The sequence below is a fragment of the Alternaria alternata genome (assembly GCF_001642055.1).
Source record: "Alternaria alternata strain SRC1lrK2f unplaced genomic scaffold CC77scaffold_28, whole genome shotgun sequence".
Classification (NCBI taxonomy): domain Eukaryota; kingdom Fungi; phylum Ascomycota; class Dothideomycetes; order Pleosporales; family Pleosporaceae; genus Alternaria; species Alternaria alternata.
In genome coordinates, this window is record NW_017306217.1 from 92908 (window position 1) to 106582 (window position 13675).

Here is a 13675-nt window from a genome sequence, read left to right on the forward strand (position 1 = left end):
GCAAGGCTGGGTTTCCGCTTTCGGTCTTCGAATACGAGGTGATGTTTGACGCTGATCTTAGTTGGACAGCACGGCCATGAAATTGTGGAGATGCGGTTCCGCGCCAACCGAGCGATCGAGTGCGTGAAGGGAAGAGAAGGGCATAGTACCACAACAAGTGATTTGTAGATAATACAATCTGACAAGGTGAAGCGTAGTTCAAGCCACGTGAACTGGCGTTCAGCTTGCAGCGTTGGCCGCGTCAGCCTCTCGGCGATTGGCCCTTGACGTCGTGTCCTCATGCCAATACTGCACAGTTCAGCGTACCATCATACTACCTTTCTGTTTATAGCAACAGCTGTGCAGGCGAAGACTCGTGCAGGAGGGAACAGACATGACGGAGGCGCCCCTGAAGGTTTCTAGACCGACGACAGAAAGCAGGGAAACAATATTTGAAGCAATGCAAGAATATTTGGATATGACGTTATAAGGGTTCTGCATAACTGTGAGGGGATTTGACTGCTTAAGAATGACTTTTCAAAGTCGCAACCTTGAATGACTTTGCGGACACAAGCGCGTTCGCTGATGTAATCGCCCTACCAACCCGCTGGCAAGCCCCCACAGACCAGACGTGTGCATTGGGAGAGGATATCTGATTTGCCGCTATGGGATTCGGAGGGCAAGCAATCATGTCTCTGTACCAAGGACGTTGCCAATCGTACGAGGACGTAGTGATGGTGAACATGTCGGCACCTTGATATCGCGCATCTGCACGTGTTGACGCGTTTGTCTTGGCACGCGTTAAGCCGCTCAATCGCCACTGGTTCATCTGCACATTCTCAGGCACAAGAGCAGCGCAAACCTCACCAGTTATGCTCAAATAATTTCTCAATGTTCAGAAACCCTCGAGAAAACCAGTCCTTACCGGAAGAATCTCGATTGACCCCCTCCACCGGCCGGCCTCCCTCGCCACCCCGCTCGTCCTCAGCAGCAGGAATGGCTTCCAAGACGGCAACGAAGAAGGTCGCGCCAAAGCCAAACACGAAAGCCCTTCCACCGAAGAAGGCCATTGTGCAAACTACTCTCACACCAGCCGACTTTGCCAAGAAGTCGCCCGCTGGCAATGGCAAGAAGCAGAAGCCGGCAGGCACGCCAAATGGCAACATCATGGCCTTCTTCAAGAAGGCCGAGGAGATCAACAGCCGCATATTCTTGCAAGAACGGGGGTCAAATCCAACTATTGTGTTCGACGGCGACGAGGACGACGTGGGTTGGAGTGACGAGAAAAGCAATGGCGTCATGACTACCGACAACGATGAGGAGCGCTACAATGAGAATGGCGGGAGCGTCAAGAGGCGAAAAGTCAGCGAAGAGGCGGTAGCACTTGTGCCGGCCTGTTCGCCACCTCCACCCACTGATGTAGAAAGCAATACTCTGGACGCGTTGGCAGCTGATGTTCCCAAGCAGGCGTCAAAGCCGCGGAAGAAGTCTGGACCCTTCGTGGACGACTCAGAATCCGAAGACGACAATGTAGAAGTACCTGCAACAACTTCAGGTATGGCCATACGAGGACAAAATGACGATTCGCCAATTGCTAAACCAACCGAGGGTCGGTTACCCGCAGATAGTATTGAAGACCACATCCCCCGCGAACTCCCACCGCTGAAGTCCGAATCCACGTCTCAAAACGGCGACGAAGCGCTAGACGAATATGAAGATCTTGAAGACGACGATTTGCTCGAAGGCGAAGAATACGATGAGAGGCGATGGATGAAGGAACAACAGAAGCTGGAGATGGAGGAAGCAGGCTTTGAGGGCGATCCTGACGAATTCGACGCTCCGCCTCTGTTTCCAGAAAGCGGTACCTCCGAACCCAAACAGGAAGAGCCAAATGCCAAAGATATACCCTCATGTCCAATATGCGGCAACGATCTACCAGGCCTGTCAGAACAGGATGTATCTGTGCACGTCAACGCATGCTTAGATGGCAACCCAATCCCGTTGCCTGTAGCAAAGCCCAAAGAAGAGAACAGGCTGACTACAACGAGCAAAGCAAAGGCATTCAAAAGACCAGATAGGCCAGCCAAACCGGGTCAGGCAAACCCATTTCAACTTGCGAAGCCCAGCACCCAGCCAAGTTCGGCTTTCTCGAAACTTATGGCAGGCCACGCTGAAGACGCAGCATGGGCGTCCGCTGCGGCGGAGAACAACAAATCCCGCGGCAAGCCCGCATACCAACGCACCTGTCCATTTTACAAAATCATGCCAGGTTTCTTCATTGCTGTGGACGCATTTCGCTATGGGGCCGTCAAAGGTCAGAACGCGTACTTCCTCAGTCACTTCCACAGCGATCACTACATCGGACTTACTTCGTCATGGAAACACGGGCCGATATACTGCAGCAAAGTCACTGGCAACCTGGTACGCCAGCAGCTTCGGGTAGATCCCAAATGGGTAGTTGATCTGGACTTTGAAAAGAAGACAGAAGTGCCAGGAACTGAAGGGGTTCATGTCACGATGATCTCCGCAAACCATTGCCCGGGTAGTTCTTTGTTCCTGTTTGAGAAAGAGCTGAGCAAGGGCAAGAGCTCAAGACTACAGCGAGTCCTACACTGTGGAGACTTCCGTGCGTGTCAGGAACACATTGAACATCCACTATTGCGACCAGACGTTTTGGACGCTGTGAGTGGAAAGAACCGACAACAGAAGCTTGACGCCTGCTACCTCGATACCACCTACCTCAACCCCAAATATGCTTTCCCACCTCAGAAGCAAGTTATCCAGGCTTGCGCAGACATGTGCGTTAGCCTCAGCAAAAGCCGCGCGGACGACTCCGATGGATGGGAGAGAATGAAAAGAGAACGCGCGGGTCAAGGTATGGTTCAGTTCGTTCGAAAGGATGCCAGTATAGATAATGCGGGCGAACCTAAAAGTCCGGAACGAGGCCGACTCCTCGTTGTCGTGGGCACATACAGCATCGGGAAAGAGCGCATATGCACTGGCATTGCAAAGGCCCTAGGGAGCAAGATTTTTGCGCCTGCCAACAAACAACGCATTTGCAAGGCTCTCGAGGACCCCGAACTGGACGCACTGCTTACGACGGATCCTCGCGCAGCCCAAGTACACATGACTCCACTGTTCGAGATCCGAGCGGAGACTTTAGACGATTATCTGCGCGAATATGCTGACACGTTTTCGCGCGTTGTCGGTTTCAGACCCTCGGGTTGGAACTATCGCCCACCAAAGGGCCGCTTTACTGAATCGCCTCAAGTACAGACTGTACTGCATTCTGATAACTGGAAAAGTACTTTTGCTATGAAAGACCTCACGCCCCAAGCCGGCAGTGGAAGTCGGGCAAGCTGCTTCGGTGTGCCGTACAGTGAGCATAGCAGCTTCAGAGAGTTGACCATGTTTTGCTGCGCTTTGCATATCGACAAGATCATTCCAACGGTCAATGTGGGTAGCGCAAAGAGTAGAGAGAAGATGAAAGCTTGGTGCGATAGGTGGGCAGCAGACAAGAAAAAGAACGGGCTGTTCAAGCTAGGCGAGCACGGCCAGGGCTGGTCATAACGACACTCCATTGCCATAAGCGGAATTCAGTTTATAGAATTTGTTGTTCGCTAAATCTCACATCTGTCGTGGTATGGATGCCACTTCGCCCATCACGCGCGTCAGAAGAAGCCGCTACGAACTACTGCAGATGTGAAGATACAAAGTCAGTGTACGTCTCGTATGCATTTCGTACAGGCGCAACTTAACTACCAGCATTTTCAACTTCACTAGTTTTCCACTCATAACCAGTCATCGGGATCCGAGCGCTACTCGAAACATGGGAGCCAGTACTTCCCTAATCTGTTTTGGAACAGAAGCGGAAGCACTTTGAACATTTTCGCTGCCTGTCGAGCCAGGTACCGTGGAAATCCATCAAGGAGCGAGTACCTGTCCATTCATTCATCGTCAGACGATTCCCAATAGCACTCTGAACAGAGATGATGGAAGTCAAGAGTGCCTACGCTCGGATTGTGCATGAGTGCTCACTCTAGATTTTAGGTGGCGCGGAATACTGTGATACTTTTAGAACAAGTTGTGGTAGAATCCTGGGTGGGCAGGGTCTTGAATATAGCAGAGGAAAGATGAGATGAATGATTCTGCCCATGTGAGATGGATGACTGCGTCATGTACAGCAGTTAGATTGCTACATCCAAAGGAATGTGACTACAATCATACTGGTTGTACATGAGATGGAAGCCGGTGGGATCCAACGCAGGGGATTCAAGATAAAACGAAACGTGGCCAATATTACTGAAGCGGTGCAACGCAAAGACTGCGACATCACGCCAGAAAACTTACGCGGTTATACATCCTTCATGCGGAAAAAGTAACATTGAACACCTGAATACAATTCGGCCCTTAGTAAGCCTCATGCGGTAGCGCTGACCGTACGAGCTGTCGTCGCGTCCACCTCGACGGCCTTGACCACCAGCTCTTTCTCTTTCTTCAACTTCTCTTGTATAGCCTGGTAGTTCCGACTCATAGCATTTCTGGTAAACTCCTCTCCTGTTACCACTGGATACTTCTTCAGCGGACCTTGGATCTTAGCGTCTTTGCACGGTTGGTTGAAAAAGGCGATACTATAGCGCTCGCCATAATAGTCGTCGGGCTCACACGGAGCCTTAACGCGATGGAATGTGGATTTGAAGCGGTCGTCAGACCATGACATGAGCAAGTCACCGACGTTGCAGACTGTATGATGTGGTTAGAGTGCTCGTATTAAGTGTCGATACAATTAACATACCGATCGCGTTCTTCTCAGCGTCAGGCTCAACCTTTGTCCAAGCGTCTCCGTAGCCAAACGATGTCGAAACTTCCCGTCCTGGACATATCTCGAGGCCAGACTGCCCTGCCTTCTGGAACAGTAAGGTCAAAAAATCCCAGTCAGCATGCGCACCTGCTCTGTGATGCACTTCCCCAGTGGGATTCGGTAACCGCGGAGTTTCGAAATAGTGTAGTAATCGGCACACCGTCTGAGACTCTGGCCTTCTGACATCATGTGCTTTGATAAAATAGTCGTCCTCAAAACCCAATCCTCGCGCAAAGCACCTCATGAGGTTCTCGCTGACCGCTTGTACTTTGTGCATGAATGCCAGGGCCTCCGCCTGGAAGCCAGGCAAAGTCTCATCATCTAGCCATCGGCCTGATCATCAATCAGTATGGTTACACATATACCAAAGATGGAGAGAACTGGCTCACCGTTCATGCCTTCGCCAAATTGCATCTGATAAGATTCTTTGCGGTCGACTGCACCAGTCGATGGCCTGATTTGCGCGTTCTTCTCCCATCCAGCATTGTGCTGAGGGGAGAAAGGCACCTGAGACTTTACGGGATCAGGTTGGTTGAAGAAGCGTGCTGACTGGTCAAAGATCCCATCAACAGCATCGCGTGTTATGCCGTGGTCTACGATACAGAAGAATCCATGGTTCTCTGCAGCATCGAGAAGTTCCTGTGTAATCATGTTCATCCGAGAGTCGAAGTCGCGGAGGGAGATGGTCGGCACAGGGCGATCAATGTATTTCGTTGGTGCCATGATGAGATGTTGAAGATTCGGGTCGCTTGATGATGAGTCTGATGAGTCTGATGTACGAAACGAGTGTATCATATTGAGGGAAATCCATACCTGCTCTTATGTTCCGCCATTTTTGTGTAAATGCATATGGTGTCGCAGTAAGCCCCGAGGCGTACCAAAGCCGACGTGGCCAGCGCGGCCGCTCGAATCGGCCGTCATCGCCAGTGGCTTCATCGTAGTGCTGAGATAGGCGGCTGCTGTTTGTAAGACGGAATGGACGCGGCTGAACTGAAGTGGGGCAACTAAATTGGTGGGTTCCGCATTCTCGGCCGCACCCTGTTCCTTTCTGTTCCCTATCGCACTACATACCGACGACCAACTGACAGCCGGTGCCTCCTCTGGATGCTAGACACGTGGTTCTGGAACTCCGGTTCTCATGAGAACAAGGCGCCCTCGAGTGTAACAACTGACAGGCCGATACGGTCAACCTCACCATGGACGATAGTAACGCCTCGAAAGGGCCGCGACCCCGTTTGACATGTACAGAGTGCTATAGAAGGAAGATCAAATGCGACAAGCACGTACCTTGCAGTACGTGTACCCGAAGGTCAGCGCCTCCGTTCTCAAAACAACTCCGAGCTTTGGCAGTAAAGTGGGCTTGCAAGAGCGTATATTGGATCTTCACTGGGAGCTGGCAAACTGGCTTCTGAGTGCGGCTCTGCCATTCCAATTCATCTCATGCTAAGTAAAACAGGGGTTATGCAAGCTTTTGTACAAGAGAAGATATCACCGTGACATCCTCAGCGCCACCACCTGCATATCAAGCTCAGAGCGCGACAATAGGGTCTGACGACCTCGTGCGCGCACTACTCGACCGTGTAAGTCAGCTTGAAGCTAGACTACAGGAGCAATATAATATCGTCTCGAGCGAAACACCGCTACCACCTGCGCAACTGGCTGATAACCCAGCAAGTCCCGCAAATGATGAAGCGATTACTTTATCTACGGACAATAACATCACGTCACAATCTGTGGAAACTGGTGATGCAGCTACTGTGCTAGAATTTCTGGCATGGGGCCGTAAGAAGGATGCCGATTATGGAACTTCGCCAGAACATAACAGCGGGCCAAGACGACTGAGTGTCAGACACGAGGATGGAGCGACCACCTCAAATATCCCATGCGAAGCCAGCAGAGATGCACAGCTTGATGTACTCGAATCGCTTCTTCCCGACAAGACTCACATCATACAACTTGTGGAGTACCACAATACCTCCATCTTATGGTACCATGGCTCCTATTCTTCAGCGATGTTCGGAAGTGACCTGGACCTTTTTATGGGTGAATATGAAGGCAACGTTCGACATGAGGACCTGAATCTTCAATGGCTAGGTCTGCTGTTCGCCATCATGACTGGAAGTATTACATGTGCACCATCATCTATCTATCGGTCTTGGGGATTCTCATCGGAGGAGCGCATGGTCTTGTCTCAAAGGTGGTACGAAGCGACCGTGACATGCCTTGAAGTTGCGGGTTATATCGAGACTCATACGATATATTCTGTCCAAGCTATCGCGACTCTGACGATTGCGGCTCACATTCTAGGCAAGTCGAACAGCCAGTCAATACTGCTTGCATCAGCTGGTCGCATCGCTCAGAGCCTCGGTCTACACCGCCTTGGACCAGAGAACGCAGCTGGGGCTACTTCAAAGGAGCAGCTGCGTCAACGTGAGGCCGGTCGACGGGTATTCAATCAGCTTTGCACGCAAGATTGGTTCCAGATTCCGTTCTCTGAGTCATATTCATTGAACCCTCGCTTCTTCAAGACCTCGAAGCCTCTCAATTGCAACGATGAAGATATGGTACCCCTGCCGCTATCTACTCCAACCCAGGCGAGCTATTGTAACTATCGTTATGATATTGCGGCACTTATGCCGCAGCTATTGGATGCAATGACAGGCTGCAACACGCTTTTCACAAAGTATGAGCAGGTGCTGCGGTACGACGAGAAGATGCGCAAGCTTGCTACCGCATGTATGCCTACATTCCTCTCAAACAATGCGCCCGTAGCAACGGGCTGGCCTATTTATGTTGGATGGGCCAGACGCTCATTGGCTATATGTGCCTCGCACAAGATCATCATGGTGAGAGATTCCCTGTACGAACTGTATGTGACATGTACGCTGATTTCACACGCGCATCTTTTAGATACATCGAAAGTTCATTGGGCTCTCATTCTCGAACTCCGCATTCTCATTTACCCGCCGTACCTGCATAGCAGCATCCAAAACCATATTGAAAGAAGCATTATCTGGCAACGACCAGGGGCCGACGCTGTGGATTGAGCAAGCTTTCTCCGTCGCAGCGGGGATTATCCTCAGCCTCGATGCATTTCACCGGTCGGCCATTGAAAGGGAATTTGAGGAACACAAAAAACTTGTCGAAGACGCAATCAGCTACTTGAGGACGTTTGAAGACAGCAAGATAGCTTCACGTGGTGTGCAGTTGCTATCTGGCTTGCAGCGTGAACTCCAGGATGGGGGAAGCGTCAACTCCAGGAAGCGCCAACAGCCTGCAGAATTCGGCGAACTGGCTCCCTCGTCTAGCAAGAGAGCACGTACGTTTAACGTGGAAAGCTTTATCAACAACGTATCTAGAGACTTGCAAGTAACAACCCCCACTTCTTCGACCGCAGATGTCCCTGCAAACGTAGGAGATACTTCATGGAATTCCTTCATGAATTTGTTACCACTACAAACTGGATTCGGGGGACAAAGTCTGTTCGATGATCTGCTTTCATTCCAGTTCTAAGACTATGTATACTTTAACGACATATGATTCCGTGCACCCACACCGCTCCTTTTACGGATGTCTGCTACTGACGTCTTCGCTCTCTGTATGATCTTGCTCTCATCAACGTGCAACAGCTTGCCACTACTGACAAGTAACTGACCGTCTACGATGACTGTGTCGACGTTTGCGCCAGACGAATTGACGAGCACTGTGACTGGGTCCATGCCACCAGCATTTTGCTCGGCCGGATCCCACGGAGTACATGATGCGCCTTTCGGCTCCACAATGACAACATCGGCTTTCTTCCCAACTTCTAGGCTCCCAATCTCAGCTTCCAACCCTAGTGCTCTCGCGCCGTTAATCGTTGCAAACTCTAAGACATCGTATGCGCTCAGTACGCCAGCGTTTTGTCTAACACCACCATGTAGAATGGATGCTAAATGCATCTCGCGGAACATATCGTACGTGTTGTTGCATGGCGCTCCGTCGGTCCCTAACGCTACATTCACACCTTTCGCCACCATATCAGGTATCGGCGCCACACCAGATCCAAGCTTGAGATTGCTCGTCGGATTATGCGAAACTGTGCTCTTACTTTCAGACAAGATTTCGAAGTCTCCAGCTACTAGGTCTGGGTGAACACAGTGGGCAAAAACCGTCTTCGAGCCCGTCAGTTGCGCATCTCGGCAGAACTCAAAGGGACTGCATTGGTAATAGTCTCGATAGATGGTAAGATCTTTAGGCGCTTCGGCACAGTGCATAGTGAGGCCAATACCGTGTGCTCGTGCGGCTTCGCCTATTGCAGCATGAGCCGCCATTGGTGAGCCTCGAGGTGTACCTAAAGATCAGTGTATGAAGTCAGTGTTTGTTTCATATGCTCTTCAAAGAAAGACATCACCTACCGGCCGCAAACCACATGTGCAAACGGTCGTTCAAAGAGCCATGATACTTTTCGTATGCTGATGAAGCAGCAGCGACTGACATAGAGTCCACATCCCGATCTCTGGCATCTTTCATGTTAAGCTTCGGGTTTGACTCAGCGGCCTTGATCAGTTTACCCTGACATCTATGTTAGCTTTACATCATATATTTTGTACTGGGAAACTTGCCAGACACGCGCGAATACCACTTTCCTCCACCGCTCTGACGACGTTCTCGAGTCCGCTTCTATGTGTAAGCATAGCCTCCAGGAAACACGTCGTTCCCGTTTTCAACATTTCGGCAATAGTCAGCATCGAAGCCACATAGCCATCATCCTCGGCGTAATTCGCTTCCAAGGGCCAGATCGCATCGCATAGCCAGTTGTGTAATGGAAGATCTTCGGCGAGCCCACGTAGCAGTGATTGCGCGAGGTGTGCGTGGGTGTTAACGAGGCCTGGTATGATGATCCTGTTCTTGCACTCGATAATTTCGATGTCTCGGTCTTTGTTAGAGATTAGCTGGTCGACGAGGTCAACTGTCTTTCCAAGTGCCGCGATCCGGCCATGTTCGATGAGGATTGCACCATCCAGAATGACCTCCCGGCTCTTGTTGACCGTGATTATCGTCGCATGCGTAAAGAGACGCGAGGGTAACCTGTCCGCAGCTGTCATGATCATCTCGGCTGACCTATTTTCGATGAAGATATACAGGAGAGAAGCTGCTGTGATTGGGATTCGTAGCCAGACGTGTTAGTTCAGGCTGCTCCAAGGCCCTTACGCTAGCTCAATCTTGTCGATGGATCTCATCATGAGGGCAACTCTGCTAATTACTTCACACTGTGACTACCGTTAACGCTCACACAGCCGCGTCCTTTTAAGGCGTGCTTCATGACTGGAGTGATGGGGACCACCTCTGCCGATCTCCGCTTTCGCACCTTCGCTTGAGTGACATGGGACGGCCGACGCTAGTGATATCTTCACCCTTATCTAGCTCGCCTCCCCTGTCACACAGTGTACACCTCAGTGCATACGGACAATATCGTCGCAGTGTTATCGAAGTCTGAAGAACAGCCGGGCTCCGATGGGCTGGTTATCGCGGGGTTCTCGAGCGCAGGAACGCCTATCGTGGTAAAGGCTCTTTGCAGATCTAGAACGACGAGTCAACGACGGCCTAGAGGTTGCTATATAGCCATGCAGCTCCATAATGATATGAATTTACTACCGGCAGTGGATCACCGCACTGAGTGTCAGACCGGGTCAATCAGCAGTGGCCATGGCCCTCGAATCTAATGGCGAGATGGAGCCGAAGTCCAAATACGCAGAAGAAACGGGTCCATACTCCTCAGCAGCGAGCGAAGATATGGGCACAGTGACTGAGAAGTGGCAAGATACACTCGCAGAAATCAAATATGCTTTTACAACGAAGGATGGGTGGATTGGCGACTATGTATGCCGATTCTGTACCCTGAGCCTAACATTCAGCAACTGACAGCTTTAAGGATTATATTTACCTTATCACCCCAAACATTTGGCCACTCAACAGAAAGTACAAAGACTACCAGGCACCATTTTACGGAATGAATGACCGCGTTCCTGTTCTCTTGACCCTGCTTCTCGGCCTTCAACATGCCCTCACCATGATCGGATCCATCGTCTCTCCGCCACTCGCCATCGCTTCGGGAGCGTTCAACTTCGATCCGGCGATGACAACATACCTGGTGTCTACCGCCTTTATAACCACTGGCATCGCGACGGCGCTTCAAGTCACCCGCCTACACATCATGAAGACACCATTCTTTATCGGCACAGGACTCCTTAGTGTTGTAGGACCAACTTTCGATATCTTACCTATTGTCTTCAACTACGCCGCTCTACGATACAAATCCGGAACTTGTCCTGTTCTCGACGACGGAACTCAGGGGCCTTGCCCCGATGCCTGGGGTGCATGTCTGGGTACTATGCTATGTTGCGTCTGGATCCAGATAGCTCTGGCATTTGTGCCGCCCAAGATGCTCAACAAAGTCTTTCCTAAGCTCATTACTGGCTCCCTCCTCACTCTCATTGGAGTCTATCTTGTCGGTAACGGATTACAGAACTGGGGTGGCTCGTCAAACTGCCATGGCGGAGAGGGCTTCTATGCTCTATGTCCAGATATCACCGCACCACGGCCGCTCGTCTGGGGACATCCAAAGTTGATCGGCCTGGGTTTTAGCGTATTCGCTACTATCATTCTAGTTGAAGCCATCGGTGCGCCACTCATGCGTTCAGCTTCCGTAGTCATTGGATTAGCTGTAGGCTGTGCTATATCAGGCGTAACGGGGTACTGGTCAACAGAACAACTCACCCAAGCGCCTGGTGGCACTTTCCTCTGGGTACACACGTTCAAACTCTCCGTCGATGGCGCGCTGGTGCTGCCTATGATCATCATGTTCGCGTGTCAGGCTGTGTCTTGCATTCCCGATATCTTGGCCACTGCAGAGCTATCTGGTGTTGACATCGAAGGCACGGAATTCAACAGCAGGATACAAGGCGGTATTCTGTGCGATGGTCTAGGCAGCTTCTTCAGTGCGCTGGGTACGGGGCCGCCAATGGTCAGTCAGGCTGGTAATAACGGCGTCATTGTCCTGACTGGATGTGCATCTCGTCGTGCAGGATGGGCAGCAAGTGGATTCCTGATACTCATGGGAGTCGTCGCGAAGTTCGGTGCTGTCTTCGCTTCTATGCCGCCGTCTGTGCTAGGCGGTATGCAAGTCTTCCTCTACAGCACCATCGCTGTAGCTGGCATTCGTGTCCTCGCGCTCATCCCTTGGACCCGCCGCGATCGCTTCATACTTGCCGTTGCATTAGGAATCGGTTTTATGGATATCTGTCAGCCTGATTGGTTTGCGCAAGTCCTGGCATACGATGGGCCGAATGAGAATCTGGTTGGGTTCGAACAGGGTATAAACCTGGCTGTCGAGACACCCTTTGTCATTGCTGCAATCGTGGGCATATTTTTGAACGCCGTGCTGCCGAAGGATAAGAGCGCCTCGCGAACGGTGGGGTATGGGGATGAACAGAAACATCCAAGAATAGGAGTGCGTGATGATTAGTGAAGTCTTGTCGTTATGGAGTTTCTAAATACACCATCATAATATGACTTCTCTATAGGTCTTCCTATCTGGGATATCTCGGCGCAACTACCACTACGCAGCACCCAATATAGACTGCCCAGGATAATGTTCACATAGGCAAACGGTCACTCTTTACTTGAAGATTTACAAAGTCCGTCCGTAAACATCACGCCACCAGCCTCGCTCTACTTTCTTCTCCAACTGTTCCGCCACAACACTCACTCCAGTATCCGCCCAACACACCATCAGAATGTCACTGTCCACCTTAGATTCGGCCCTTTCCCGCTTCCTTGCCACACATCCAGCCCCACAACTGTCCATTGCAACGCGCATCTACACCGTGTAAGTTTCATAGTGCCTTCGCGTGGAAGTGGTATGTGGTTTCAACTTCGGCGCGCGGCAGAAATGCGGATACCTGAACACAGCACAGTGTGGGTAACGGCTTAGCCGAACATTTCTGTTGTTGTAAACGGAGAGGCTGGTCTGCGAAGATCAGCGGGCCAGGAAATCTCGGCTGGTTTGCCGAGTTACATCGGGGCGACCGGCTGGTGAACAGAAAGTGGAGAGTGGAGAGAATTGAAATGCGAGTTTTCTTGATGGTGGGTTTCTGATAGTCGATGAAGATGGCGATATTTACTTGGCGCATTAGGCATAGAAAATCCTACGAAAACAAGGCTGCACTGTACTGTAGGAGCATCGGACGACACCGAGACGAACACTACAGTACTCGTCAAACCGGTCCTTCTTTGCAACCAATTCTCCCGCTTCTTCTCCCGCTCCCCCTGCCCTCTTCATTCTCTTGACCCTGGTTCCGAACGTTGATCATCATGCATTACATGCGTACCAGACAACGTGTCAAGCGCGCGCAATCGTTTAGATCGGTGAGCGAACTCGTAACAGCCCACTTGGCTCCCTTCCTTCGCATGAGAGAAACATGACTCGCCAAACAAGTCGACGAGACAGCCGCCCTAGTCAGCCAAAGACGTTGGAAGTTGGTCATAGCACATGGATACCAGCTCCTGCTGGGTGGGTTCGTGTTGATGGGAACAAACGGACTGTGGGTAATTCGCTTGGGGAAGCATTACGATGAAACCAGGGGCCAGGGGTTATTCTACTGGGATTTTGGTGGTCGGCGACTGTCTGGCCGAGTTGAGGTTAGTTTGCTATCGTCGTTGCTGTTGTGGCTGATGGAAAGTGCCGTTAGAGTGATGTTTAGAGCATGCACACGCGGCAGAGAAAGTGTGAAAGAAGGTTTGAACGACTGCGACATGCAATAGACTGCAGGTTCACGTTACATGATTGCCCAC

General features: G+C 51.1%; 5 protein-coding genes across 5 annotated transcripts; 3 read left to right on the plus strand and 2 right to left on the minus strand.

Moving 5' to 3' along the window:
- The first annotated feature begins 613 nt into the window (after window positions 1–613).
- Window positions 614–3573, plus strand: CC77DRAFT_1025293 (DNA cross-link repair protein pso2/snm1). The gene has a single exon (XM_018526043.1). The coding sequence runs from the start codon at window positions 976–978 to the stop codon at window positions 3547–3549; it is 2574 nt and encodes an 857-aa protein (XP_018380379.1). The 5' UTR covers window positions 614–975; the 3' UTR covers window positions 3550–3573.
- Window positions 3574–4162: 589 nt separating this feature from the next.
- CC77DRAFT_1025294 (Clavaminate synthase-like protein) lies at window positions 4163–5796 on the minus strand. Its single transcript, XM_018526044.1, has 4 exons — window positions 5654–5796; window positions 5230–5588; window positions 4775–5173; window positions 4163–4722 (listed from the first exon to the last, which is right to left on the minus strand). The coding sequence occupies exons 2-4, from the start codon at window positions 5561–5563 to the stop codon at window positions 4400–4402; spliced, it is 1056 nt and encodes a 351-aa protein (XP_018380380.1). The 5' UTR covers window positions 5564–5588; window positions 5654–5796; the 3' UTR covers window positions 4163–4399.
- Window positions 5797–5884: 88 nt separating this feature from the next.
- Window positions 5885–8353, plus strand: CC77DRAFT_1044345 (hypothetical protein; the record flags this gene model as incomplete). The annotated part of the gene is made up of 3 exons (XM_018527351.1): window positions 5885–6149; window positions 6297–7720; window positions 7821–8353. Exons 1-3 carry the CDS (start codon window positions 6037–6039, stop codon window positions 8351–8353), a joined length of 2070 nt encoding a protein of 689 aa, XP_018380381.1. The 5' UTR covers window positions 5885–6036.
- CC77DRAFT_1025296 (5-methylthioadenosine/S-adenosylhomocysteine deaminase n1) lies at window positions 8349–10331 on the minus strand. The gene is made up of 3 exons (XM_018526045.1): window positions 9445–10331; window positions 9238–9394; window positions 8349–9173 (listed from the first exon to the last, which is right to left on the minus strand). Exons 1-3 carry the CDS (start codon window positions 9931–9933, stop codon window positions 8356–8358), a joined length of 1464 nt encoding a protein of 487 aa, XP_018380382.1. The 5' UTR covers window positions 9934–10331; the 3' UTR covers window positions 8349–8355.
- A 284-nt stretch (window positions 10332–10615) lies between these two features.
- CC77DRAFT_947605 (purine permease) lies at window positions 10616–12347 on the plus strand (the record flags this gene model as incomplete). The annotated part of the gene is made up of 2 exons (XM_018535151.1): window positions 10616–10702; window positions 10755–12347. The coding sequence occupies 2 exons, from the start codon at window positions 10616–10618 to the stop codon at window positions 12345–12347; spliced, it is 1680 nt and encodes a 559-aa protein (XP_018380383.1).
- Window positions 12348–13675: the final 1328 nt, after the last annotated feature.

Coding starts and splice junctions, on each gene's coding strand:
- CC77DRAFT_1025293 (XM_018526043.1), top strand. CDS start 976: ATGGCTTCCAAGACGGCAACGAAGAAGGTCGCGCCAAAGCCAAACACG.
- CC77DRAFT_1025294 (XM_018526044.1), bottom strand. CDS start 5,563: ATGGCACCAACGAAATACATTGATCGCCCTGTGCCGACCATCTCCCTC. Junction 5,174..5,229: donor ATTTGGCGAAGGCATGAACG/GTGAGCCAGTTC, acceptor ATTGATGATCAG/GCCGATGGCTAGATGATGAG. Junction 4,723..4,774: donor CGCTGAGAAGAACGCGATCG/GTATGTTAATTG, acceptor CACATCATACAG/TCTGCAACGTCGGTGACTTG.
- CC77DRAFT_1025296 (XM_018526045.1), bottom strand. CDS start 9,933: ATGATCATGACAGCTGCGGACAGGTTACCCTCGCGTCTCTTTACGCAT. Junction 9,395..9,444: donor GTGGTATTCGCGCGTGTCTG/GCAAGTTTCCCA, acceptor CATAGATGTCAG/GGTAAACTGATCAAGGCCGC. Junction 9,174..9,237: donor GCACATGTGGTTTGCGGCCG/GTAGGTGATGTC, acceptor ACTGATCTTTAG/GTACACCTCGAGGCTCACCA.